The following is a 13,014-nucleotide window of genomic DNA, read 5'->3' as shown; positions in this document are numbered from 1 at the left end:
ACCAGGTACACCTATGACAAAAACTATGGCAATGCTCTGGAAATATACTTAACGTTAAGACATAAGGATGTCTTCCAGTTGATCCACAAGCATAACCTTTTCAGTTCTATCAAGGATAAAATTGTTTTATTAATGGATTTTGATTCTGAGGTAATGTGTTTCTTTTTTTTTTAATTTTGATTCTTTTAAAATTTTTATTGGAGTATAGTTGATTTACAGTGTGTGTTAGTTTCAGGTGTACAGCAAAGTGAACGAGGTATAATGTGTTTCTTATTTTCCTACTGGTAAATTATTTGTGCTGTCCCAAGGTTTTAATAGTTAGACACTTGTCCACATGCTGGAGGAGTTGAGAAGTCACATAACTTGGCTGCATGCTGGTCACGTTCAGAGCCTTCTGACCCTCCCTGGATGTTACTCTAGTAGTCGGCATTCAGGAATCCTTTACTTGATGTGGTTATTCCGTAAAAGCAATCATAATTTGACGTGGAACTTTTGAAGTTTTGTGTGTATGTGTGTATGAAATAATTTTATTTTGGTAAAACCATTCATGTAACTCATAGAAGCAGAGAATCTAGCCATATGCTTTAGCTCATTCAACCCTATTAATTGTACGTCCCAGAATTCAACTTTTACATAAAGTATTTTGATCCATTTGTTGCAGTTTTATTCCTTGGTATTCACAGCTTTGGCATGTGGAGTTTCCACTGGTCTCAGATGATGCTCAGACTGATATATGTGGGATGCATCACTTTATTACAGGACAGATTTGAAGAGTGCAGTGCTTGTCTCAGGAGGGCACCCTACCTCCACAGCTCACAGGGGCTCTTGTAAAGTGATACAGACTGCGTGTTTTAAACAAAGAAAAGTTAATGCAAGTGCTAATGATGGAAAGAAAGAGATTCATACAACACAGTGGTTCTTATTCCAAAAAATCGAAATTTTAGTTAAAGAGTAGAACCCTTAAGGCTCTAAAAGGGTCACTTGAATTTTTAAAAATTTTATTTTACTGTATTTAGTGGTATTATGTGTTATATATCTATTACGTGCTATATATTAGTCTTCACACGCTTAAACCTAGGAGCTAAATCTACTTTTTTCTGAAAGATGCTTTTAGCCCATTTTTCATACTGAAGGAGTCAAGTCCCTAGGCAGTACAGATCTAAAAATAATTAGTGCAGTTCCCAGGAAGTTCAGGGGACAGAGGTTCTGCCTTTCTGGCAGAAGATGATTAAGAGGATGAGAAGCTTATATAGAAATTAATTACATTTTCCCCATATCCAGTCTCCCCTTACGCCGACCCCACTCCCGTGTGTTTCAAGAGCCTAGTTTTGCCTATGAAGCTATAGACAAAAGTTGAATGAGCTCAAAATAATCGCTATTCAAGAGCATGGACCCAAGTTAAGGAATCAGAGAACTTTCTAATTAGAAAATAACTTAAGGATAATCTCTTCCAACGTCCTAATATTTCAGAGAGAAAAAAATGTTCGCAGCGGACAGGTAGGCAATGTAATAGCAGAGTCGAGGACAAGACCCAGGTATTCTGTATGAGGCTCAGTCTGGTGGGCTGTCTTCCCACTACCTCTTGCTACAGGCACCAACTTGTGTTTCATGAATGTTAACGGTAGCTAAAGTCAATTCTAAAAATCCATAAGCTTTATATCGTTATGAAGCTTCAGCTCTCTTTTCTTTTTCTTTTTTTTTTTTTTTTCCTGACTCTTCTCCTCTTCTCCACATAAGACCAGCTTCTTGTATCTGTGGAATCTGTAGAGGGACTCAGTCAATATTCAGGTGGCCAGAAGCAAAGCTCATTTTTGTGGTACTGCAAACTCTACAGATGTTTTGTATTAGTGAGTCATAGCAAGGCACTATTTTAAGTCTATGCAAAGCACAGAGACCTCAGATTAAAACACATTTTAAAATGCATTTAGAAATATCTCACTGAAGGACGATTGTAAAGCCAAGAACCTTCTTATCTGTGTAAAATAAGCCCTCTGCCTTTAATGGTGATACCTTATCCAATACATTGTATTCTGTGTTCTCTTTTTTCTATGGCAAATTTCAATGACTTGTTATTTTTTCATATTGCAGAAAGCTGTTGACATGCTTTTGGACAATGAAGATAAAATTTCAGTGAGTGCCTTTTGTTTTTACATGTGTTCAAACAGATGAGTGTCTGGGACCGCTATCGCCATAAAGAAGAGAGATGTTTATCAGATAATTTTGCAGCTATGTTTGTGTCCTCCTAAACTCTACATTAAAAAAAATTTTTTTTTCTGTAGATTAAAAAGGTAGTGGAAGAATTAGAAGACAGACCAGAGTTGCAGCACGTGGTAAGCATGACAGTCCTCTTCTTTTGCCCTTTGATTGAACAGGAAGGCAAATCACCTTACAGTATTGGTTTGAGAAGACTGGAGTGAACACTTCCGGTTCATATTCAGATGGGAGGTTTGACCGCAAACAACATTCTGTAATTATTATAATGCAGCATCTGCTCTGAATCCAGATGAGGAATTAATAATAGCTCAGGTACTTTAACTGACTCACAATCGAATTGTGATTAAAAGAAAAACTTTATCACATTTTTGTGTTATCAAACTATGCCTGGGAGTAAGCACCTTCCGTTGACTGGAAAACGCAACCTGAAAGTTGAGATTTGTGTTTTATTTGAGCACATTACTGAGAACTATAGCCTGGGAAAGCAGCCTCTCAGATAGCTCTGAGGGACTGTTCCAGAGAGGTAGGGGGAACCAGGATATATAGGAGTTTTTGCTGAAGGAAAAAACAACAACATGGTGTCAGACATCAAAAGATTACTGCTAATCACACACACACAAAAACAGACATCTCAAGTTAATGATTTTAGTGCCTTTCTCTGTATGGGAAGATGGGAGAGTCTGGGCTCATTGAAATTATTCCTTATACATGCAGCTTAACTATCTCGGGCCATTAGTGTTTTTCTCCATCCTGAATTCCCCTCAGGGCGCCCTGGGGGTTGGGGGTTGGCAAGGAGGGCTTGATGGCGGGCAATATTCCTTGTTTACCAGAGTGACGGGCAGTGTACAGTTCACTTCTGTAGTTACCATTTATTATAATTATGGCATAAATTACAGCAAAGCCAGTGCCCTGACCTGTGCTCTGTGGATATGAAGTTCTCCTGCCTGGGAAACACCACACAGCCATTCCGTGTTCAGGACCACAGAGCGATCACAGAACAGAGCCTTGTTTTTTTGTGTCTCACCCTGACATTCCTTGCGCCCACTTCTCTCGTGTGGTCTTGTGCTGGTGCCAACAGTCCCCTGATTCTAGATTTCCTTTGCGGGGGTTGGGAGTTACTTGGATTCTCTGCATCGCTGTCGTCACGGGCGTAAAGCAAGACTAGGTGTTTTCCACGTCCTTTCAAAATTATACAAGAGAAGTCTTAAGTGAAAATAGGGATTGTGTCAGGAGGACTGTGGACATCAAATAAGATGAGGACTCTTGTATCTTTGCCCGCCTCTTTGCACCCCAGGAGGGGGGTTAGGAAACAGCGTTTTATTCTAGTCCATTTTATGCATTGACGCCTTTGAAGACTCCAAGATAGGAATGTGAGGTACTTTGGGGTTTTCTTTTGTTTTGTTGTTTTTTGCTCAGAGGTTGTACAGATGCTTTTGCCCTTTTGTTCATGATTGGAAATGTCCCGATTACCTGCTGACCCAAGCAAGGTACCTCTGTGCTGGCCACCATGGGATTTGTTTACAAAGCAGTGATTTCTGGCCTCCTTGAGCCATGAGACAGGATTACAGGCAGGACGTATCTAATGACAGTGTCATTAGGGCAGTGGTGGAATGGTGGTGGAGCTCACACTGAAGTGGCCCATCTTCCCTGTCAGGCAAGGTAATGTCTCTATAAATCTGCCCTGAAGGTGTGACAGAGCTTTCCAAACCTGTCTGCGCCTCTGGGAAACTGCAGTGTGTCCAGCTCACACGCTGACCCTGCGCCAGTGTACTGGCCGGAGACCGCATCAGATTGTGGAGTTCTGTCTGACTCCCCCCACCTTCTTGCCTGAGGGCAAGGGGAGCAGGTAACCCGAGGAAGGATTTCTCAGTGTGCTTGTGTCCTGGTTAGGCTTCTTTAGTGACCACGTGCAACAGCGAATGTCAAACTCCAGTGACTTCATTCCCAGTCACACCTTCAGGGCCGGCTGACGCTCTGTGTTTCTGACGAACCAGTCCACTCAAGGGGCGAACGCACTTGGTGTGATGAAGTCCCCCCCGCCTCAGGTGGGTTCTGGGGTGTTTGTGTATGTTTAACATGAACTAGACATTGAATGTCGATTTCTGGCTTCCACACAATGTATTGATAGACTTGCCTCCAAGTAGAAAGTCAGTCACTTACTCCCTTGGAGGTCCATTAACTTTTTCAGACGGTCAGGGAAAGGAATCAGCTTTGAAAATGGGTTCAGAACACCTGTACTCTTCTCGATCTTTTTACTTTTTGAGGTCACCAGGAGAGGCAGCATTTCATTGCAAACACAGATCTCAGTAAGACTTAAGGAGAGAAGATGCAGAACGTATGAGAATTAATTTAGCACTTGCTACTTGAGTTTTTAAGAACATGCTCGTCTCATGACTCTACCCCCTTTTACATAAAGGATGAGAATTTTTATGATCCAGGAACACCACTGATCAAGCATTTCGTTTCTGAGGCGAAGTAGATGATTGTGATGGTATTAACCACTCCTGTCACTAACAGTTCTGTGGTGCCGAGTACGTGCCAGGCATGGTTCTGAGTGATGTACAAATGGTAACTCATTCAGCTCTCACAACCACCCCCGGAGATTTTGCAGATGGAGAAACTAAGTCACAGAGGTTAGTGACCTGCCCAAGGTCACATGGTCAGTAGCAGAGCCAGGTCACTCGGGGCCATTCTGGAGAGAATGTCAGCATATCCTTGCTCTCCCCAAGGTGTTCTCCTTTCCACTTTCCCTTCACCTAGAGATTTTTCCTGAAAACTGCTTTTCTGCCAGCCTCTCCGTGGAAGCTGTTTGGAACTGAAAATAGCAGCGTTAAACAGGTATTGCTTTTCTTATGTTAATATTCCTGGTTTATTCCTTTGTTCTTTTTAGTATCTGCATAAGCTTTTCAAAAGAGACCATCATAAGGGGCAGCGCTACCACGAGAAGCAGATCAGCCTTTACGCTGAATTCGACCGACCCAACTTGCTTCCATTTCTCCGAGACAGTATCCATTGCCCCCTTGAAAAGGTAAGTCACAGACGCCCCTGCTCAAACACTTCGAGGTGACAGAGTCATCACTGTTGGTAAAATCTCTGGGTTTTCTCAGTCTTCCTGTCTCTGCTTAACCATCCCCATTCCAGGGGAAGCCTTGCTCTCAAAGCAGTAGGTTTTGCTGGGTATTCTGATGAGAACAGGAGGTCCTATTGGATTCGATTTTGGTGAGAAGCTCAAGTATTTCTGTGCCAGGTTTAATTGGAAGAAAGGTTTAAATCCAGGGTCTAGGACTCAGTCAACCATAAAACACTGTCGGGAGTCTGAGGCAGTTTACCAGCATCAGGGTGGGATCTCAGAGTCAGCCTGGGACGGGGACACGGACCGCCCCAAGCCGGAGGCAACTGCCCCAGCTGGGACTCAAAGTTGGTAACGTCAGTCCTACACCCCCTCTGCTTTAAATACCCACCTTATATATTTTTGTATTTCTCTCTCCCACTACATTCCATTATAGTTTCAATAGATATAATTACTAGTCTCTCCCACCATCCTATAAATTCTTCAAGGACAAGGAGTTTGTCTCACTCATTTTGATAAACTCAGTAGCTGGCACTCATTAGATACTAAATGTTTTTTGCATCCTGACCGAGTTAGTGAATGGATAAATTGATAACACATGAGGTTCTAGTTAGGGCTGAATATGAACTAGTAGGTGTTACGAGCCTGCTGTTTCAAAATAAACTATAATACTTACTATGTGTGTACTAGAAACTGGCTGGTAGAAGACCATCAGTTTTGTTTCCCATGGTTCTTCAAACCATCTGGAAGACTCACTACCACCTACAAGTGTCTTACTAAATTCAGATGGCCAGAGAGCAAGTACTTTTCATAGTCACCTGTGTGTATCAACAAAACATACTTATTTGACCCATAAGAGATACGTACTAAGAAGGTGACTGATAAAGCAACTTTTCTAGTTGCTTCCTCAGCCCATGATGATTAACTTCAAATGTACTGAATTTACTATGAGCCAGTTTCAGCTCAGTGCATTTTCAAAATCTGCAATTACAAAAAAAAAAAATCTTGCCTGCATATTAGTTTATGAAAGACATTAACATTTTATGTTCGGGCCCTAAGGCTTTTTCTCAAGAATAAATTTGGAAACACATCATCTTAGAAAAGCAAACGTTCCTCTCTTTTCTCACTTTAGAATCTATCATCTAGAAAAAGAGGGAGAATCTTACTCTTTGAGTGCCCGTTTGTTTTTGTCTCACTTTTGGAGGAAACATCGTTTGTTTCCAGGAGGACGTGGCTGTAGCCCGCAGACTCCTCAGCCAGAGCCCCACACGCAAGCGTGATCAGCACCCACCCAGGCTTCCCTCTTCCCATTCACTGAACACAGGTGCAGAGGGCCCACAGAGATTCCATAACGTTCGTGTCTGGAACACACTTTCAACCCATGTGGTTTGCAGTTTTCCAGTCCGGTAGTGTTCAACAGAAGTCACACTGCTCTGCCCGCAAAGGGAGCATCAGAAAATCTCCACCCCACACATGGTACTTCTAATACACAGAACTCACTTGGAGCATTGTGTAGACCTTTTTGAGTTTTTCTCTCTGATCTGCTGAGAAGAACCAGTTGCATGTAAGAGAACTCAACACAAGCATCTGAAAACAAGTATGTTTTAAATAGTTCTTTTTTAAGTTATCTCATGTTTTCCAGTGAAAGAGGATTTTGAACAAAATGGATTCGAGATGGTAGTGGTGGAAACATGTCATTATAATCAAGTCAATAATCCACATTTTTAGCTTTCATGTTAAAGGTCACTGAGGCATCTTTATAAGAGATTATCTTTGCACCAGACTCCACTGTGGGAAATCTGTATATTTGCAAAAATATACCACTATCCTTGCTCAGGTACCCCACACCGTCTTAAAGCAGATTTTCTTGACTTTAACTCATTAAGAATCTCATTCCTTTCTCCCTAGAAACAAGAACTCTGTGCACACGTAATCATTTTAGAAACAAATTCCTTTTACGTTTACTTGTAACATGAAAAAAAGCTACCAATTCATAAAAAGCAAAGTAGATTTTCCCTCCATTAAAAGCATCCTACTAAAATATGACACAAATGAATTTATCTACGAAACAGACTCAAAGACATAGAGAACAGTCTTGTGGTTGCCAAGAGGGGTGGGCGAGTGAGGGATGAATTGGGAGTTTGGGATTAGCAGAGGCAAACTATTATATGTAGAACGGATAAACAACAAGGTCCTATTGTATAGCAACAGGAAACTATATTCAATATCCTGTGATAAACCATAATGGAAAAGAATATGAAAAGGAATGTATATATAACTGACTGATTTTGTTGTACACCAGAAATTAACACAACATTGTAAATCAACTATACTTCAATAAAATACTTACAAAAAAAAAAAAAGAAAAAAGCATCCTAAACATGCTGACGGTAAAATGAAGGTCATGGGGTACAGATTTACCTGTTTTGTCTAAAGAGAGACTCAGAAAATTTGGTCTCCGTTTCTACTGAATATAAAGTTAAGAACTTAAAAAAGTTAATCCCCCCTTCCACCCACCCCCAAGACATCTCTACTTCAGAAGAGTTTATAGATTGCTTAGTCCAAAAGACGTTGAGGTTGTATTTTGGTGTTTGTTTTTATTTTACATGGGAAGTGTTTAAGGTTTCACGGCGTTCAGAGCATGTGGAGTCACTACTGTAGATAATTCACTTCCAACAGAAGACAGCTCTGTCTCCCTCATTTCTGGTTGTCTGCCTTTGCTGGGATTGGGTAATCGCTGAGCGAAGGGGTGAAATCTTCAAGAATCCAGGTCAAACTTATTTTGACTTGATTGAAATGCCTCAGTCAGTAGTAGCATTTGGCTGGAAAGTTTGTAGAGACTTTGCATCACATTAGAAGCCCTTTAGGAATGTAATTACCAAAGACCAGAGTTCAGGATTTAAAATCACCACAACTCTTACATTCCAAAATGAATCATCAGTTTTTATGAAACTGTTCATTCTAAAGGAGATACAGGGTGGGTAGGAATTTATAACATCTACCACAATTGGAAAAGACAGTAAACATAGGCTTTTTAAAAAAAATAGTATCCCTGGGCTTCCCTGGTGGCGCAGTGGTTGAGAGTCCGCCTGTCGGTGCAGGGGACGCGGGTTTGTGCCCCGGTCCGGGAGGGTCCCGCATGCCGTGGAGCGGCTGGGCCCGTGAGCCATGGCCGCTGAGCCTGCGCGTCTGGAGCCTGTGCTCCGCAACGGGAGAGGCCACAACAGTGAGAGGCCTGCGTACCGCAAAAAAAAAAATAGTATCCCGAAACAGTTTTTGTTGTACTTCATCGTGTGTGCTGTGCTTTCATGTTCCTTGTTTTTATTTAATCTCTACAAAAGTGCAGGTCGGTGGATAAAGTCATTTTATCCATGACAAGCTGAGTCTTCAGAAGTTGAAAGAAACAACCCAAAATCTAGAGCTACTAAGTCAAAAGGCCAAGACTTGGAACCTGGGTCTCAACTTCAAGTCCCGTATTCTTTCCTCCAGGATGAGAAAACATTTTTCAGGTTTAAACAGTTAATTAAAATTACAACAGTAACAAAGATATTCCTTAGTACTGCAATAATCATGAAAGACATCAGTTTTTAAACTGCTCTTTCTTCTGTAATTTCCAGGTATGGTCATCAGGCACTAGTTTTCATTTGCAAACCTGATTTGCTTATGCCTAGAATAGTTAAAAGCGGAGTATCAGCTTTATTAATACCTCAATCTATGATCGCTCTCATATCTAATGGCATTCACAAGGTGGCAGTATTTATGAATGTGGAGGCATGAAGTGGGAGATGCACAGTTTATAAATTTTCCTTAAAGAAATTTAAAAATAAGACTGGATAAAAGATGACAGGGTCTAAGGCTAGGTAGAAATCATCATACAGTCTATATAGTTGATAAGGTTTCTGTTAGTTAACCCCAAATTTCTAACTCTGTTACTTACCTTTACATTAAATCAGGAAAAGGAAAATTATTATTTTTGCATCATTTTTTACTCAATTTCTGTTATTATTGTCTTGTCACTTTTTTGTTTTCTATTATTCTCCTTTTCTGAGCTTGTGTGTGTGTGTGTCTCCTGTTGGCTTTAAAAATCTTTGTTTCCCTACTCTTTTCCTCTAGAGGGCGCTCTATGGCTCAGGAACATTCAAGAATCTAAAATAAGAAAACATGCTTTTATGCTTTACTTGTGTCAGTAATACAAAAATTCTGTGTGCCAGAAATGTTTTTCTACACTTTACTCGAAAGTCCAGAGATTTCTAGAGTCTCTACTTTCTCATATATGAGAAAAGGGTTATTCAAAATACTGTTAGGAACTCGCCATAAAACATTTATAAATCTGTGAAGTTCAAATTGCGGAGACCCAGATCACCTCTGAGCTTGGTGTTACACATCTGCCTGCCTTCCAGACCACTCTTGACTCCAGATCAGCCTTCAGACATTTCTTCCCACATGAATGGTCATTGTTGACAGTCCAGCAGTGATGCAAATGGGCTACAGTCTACTCTAACAAGGTAGCCACTAGCCACATGTGAGTAATTGAAATACGGATAGCGAGGAATGGAAGTTTAAAGAGCCACCTATAGCAAGTGCCTACTATCTGGGACAGCTCAGGTGAACCTTCAGGCCACAGACTCTCTTTGTGGTTGGAGACCCTCATGTTTTCAAGCATCCTCTTGTGTTCAAGAACAGGAGGGTGCCTCTGTTTGCAACTCCTGAGTGGTACCTTAAAGTGTCAGTGAATTTCCAGGTACCCAACTGACTTATGGATACCTTTTAGTAATACACCACTTTAAGCATCATACTCATCTTTATTCACATTATCTTGCTCTAAACATTCTATAATACCTATCCAATTTTATTACTGTTACCGAACACGAGTATCTGTGCCCGACACACAGGCCAAACCAAAACATCGGAGTTTGGAGCAGAGAAAGTTTTATTGCAGGGCCATGCAAAGAGACGGGTGGTTTGTGCCCCCCAAAAACCCGAACTCCCCAAAGGGTTTCTGCAAAGCATTTTTAAAGGCAAGGTGAGGGAGAGTTGTGGTTGGTTGCTGCAGACTTCTTGGTGTAGGAATCCTTTGTTCTTGCAGCTGTCCACGTAGGTCAGGTCAGGATGTTCCTGTAAACCTTCAGCAAGACAGATGTTACTCTGTGTTCTGCAACTTTTTCTCTCTATATGAATGGAAAAGTGTTACACCCTTAAAGGTCAGGGTCTTGGAAATGGGCTATCCTGTGTATTTTAAGGCTCTAGGCAACATTCTTAACTGGTAGCAAAGGCAATGGAATACAACGGTTAAAATACAAGAAACATCCAATATGGAGTCAGATTTGTTCTTCCCTGTTGCACTACCATTTGCCGTCTGTCTGTGAATGACACAGTCTCACCAGGCCATACACTGTTCGTCCATCTGTATCTTCAGCAGGTAGCACAAATCAGTTGGTTTCTCAATAGTTTTTTTCTTGGAATAGTCCCAGACCCTCTGACTTACAGTTTTGCTTTTCCCATTACTATTTAACTTCTCACATGTGTATCCTGTCTTTGCTCTAGTATGATTCCAGAAGAGTTAAGAATTGGTAAGAAGGTTCCATCCTTTATGATGATGACTTATGGGTATGACCGTATAGAGATTCGTAAACCGTGTTTTAAATCTAAAGGAGTAAGGATTTTCTAATTATGAGTTAGGATTTGCTTCATTTACAAAGTGATAAAAATACCAAAATAATAATGGTTTAAACAGAGGAGCAGTTTAGTTCTCTATCACGTGCAAGTCTTACTGGAGTGATCCTGGTGGTGGTAGCAGCCACGGGGTCAGAGACCCGGGCTCTTTTCTTGTTTCCCCCACCTTGTATGACCTTGACCTCATGATGTAAGATAGTATCATCCATGTTTCCAGCAGCAGTTTGGATGAAAGGATTAAAAATGAGAGCAGGGGTTCACACTCCCAGAAGCCGCCGTCCCACGTTTCTGGTTCACCTCCATGGTGGACACTAGTCACATAGCTCTCCTACCACTGGGGAGGCCTGAAGGTTTTGTTTTAATTCTGGGCAGTCACACACCCACCTAAAATCTTATTACCATAGAAGAAATGGGCAAAGGATATTGGGGGAACATCTAGCCATCTCTACCATGTAATTTTTTTAAATTAATTTTTATTGGAGTATAGTTGCTTTACAATGTTGTGTTAGTTTCTGCTATACAGCAAAGTGAATCAGTTATACGTATACATATATCCCCTTTTTTTAGATTTCCTTCCCATTTAGGTCACCACAGAGCACTGAGTAGAGTTCCCTGTGCTATACAGTAGGTTCTCATTAGTTATCTATTTTATACATAGTAGTGTATATGTTAATCCCAATCTCCCAATTCACCCCACCCCACCCTTCTCCCCTTGGTATCCTTAAGTTTGTTCTCTACATCTGTGTCTCTGTTTCTGCTTTGCAAGTAAGTTCATCTGTACCATTTTTCTAGATTCCATGTATAAGTGATATTATACATTTGTTTTTCTCCTTCTGACTTACTTCACTCTGTATGACAGTCTCTAGGTCTATCCACATCTCTGCAAATGGCACTATTTTGTTCCTTTTTGTGGCTGAGTAATATTCCATTGTATACATGTACCACATCTTCTTTATCCATTCCCCTGTTTGATGGACATTTAGGCTGCTTCCATGACCTGGCTATTGTAAATAGTGCTGCAATGAACACTGGGGTGCATGTATCTTTTTTGAATTACGGTTTTCTCCAGGTATATGCCCAGTAGTGGGATTGCTGTGTCATATGGTAGTTCTATTTGTAGTTTTTTAAAGAACCTCCATACTGTTCTCCATAGTGGCTGTATCCATTTACATTCCCACCAACAGCACGGGAGGGTTCCCTTTTCTCCACACCCTCTCCAGCATTTGTTTCTAGATTTTTTGGTGGTGGCTATTCTGAAGACTGGTGTGAGGTGATACTTCATTGCAGTTTTGATTTGCATTTCTCTAATAATAAGTGATGTTGAACATCTTTTCTTGTGCATTTTGGCCAACTGTATGTCTTCTTTGGAGAAATGTCTATTTAGATTTTCCCATTTTTGGATGGGGTTGTTTTTTTGATATTGAGCTGCATGAGCTGTTTATATATTTTGGAGATTAATCCCTTGTCAGTTGCTTCATTTGGAAATATTTTCTCCCTTTCTAAGGGTTGTCTTTCCATCTTGTTTATGGTGTCCTTTGCTGTGCAAAAGCTTTTAAGTTTAATTAGGTCACATTTGTTTATTTTTGTTTTAATTTCCATTACTCTAGGAGGTGGATCAAAAAAAGATCTTGCTGTGATTTATGTCAAAGAGTGTTCTGCCTATGTTTTCCTCTAAGAGTTTTATAGTGTCTGGCCTTACATTTAGGTCTCTAATCCATTTGGAGTTTATTTTTGTGTATGGTGTTAGGGAGTGTTCTAATTTCATTCTTTTACATGTAGCTGTCCAGTTTTCCCAGCACCACTTAATGAAAAGACTGTCTTTTCTCCATTCTATATTCTTGCCTCTTTTGTCATAGATTAGGTGACCATAGGTGCGTGGGTTTATCTCTGTACTTTCTACCCGGTTCCATTGACCTATATTTCTGTTTTGTCTGCCACGTAATTTTTAAAGGAATTGTGCAAGTAATCAAATTAGTGGTGTCTCCTCCTCACTGTGACCTTCAGGCCTGCTCATTTAAATGATTGTGTACTTTAGAACATATCTTAGTTTCATTCCA

General features: G+C 40.6%; 1 protein-coding gene across 1 annotated transcript in view; it reads left to right on the top strand.

The window, feature by feature from the left end:
• The window catches only part of VPS41 (VPS41 subunit of HOPS complex), a 188,684-nt gene that overhangs the window by 159,810 nt on the left and 15,860 nt on the right, over window positions 1-13,014 (top strand). Inside the window, exons 19-22 of the mRNA XM_082661461.1 lie at window positions 6-150; window positions 2,089-2,130; window positions 2,280-2,330; window positions 5,105-5,242. Of these exons, the coding sequence (XP_082517587.1) occupies window positions 6-150; window positions 2,089-2,130; window positions 2,280-2,330; window positions 5,105-5,242 (376 nt within the window). The remainder of the gene's footprint in view (window positions 1-5; window positions 151-2,088; window positions 2,131-2,279; window positions 2,331-5,104; window positions 5,243-13,014) is intronic.

This window comes from Grampus griseus (assembly GCF_964374135.1).
Source record: "Grampus griseus genome assembly, chromosome: 9".
NCBI lineage: Eukaryota > Metazoa > Chordata > Mammalia > Artiodactyla > Delphinidae > Grampus > Grampus griseus.
This window is presented reverse-complemented; position numbering and strand designations above follow the sequence as displayed.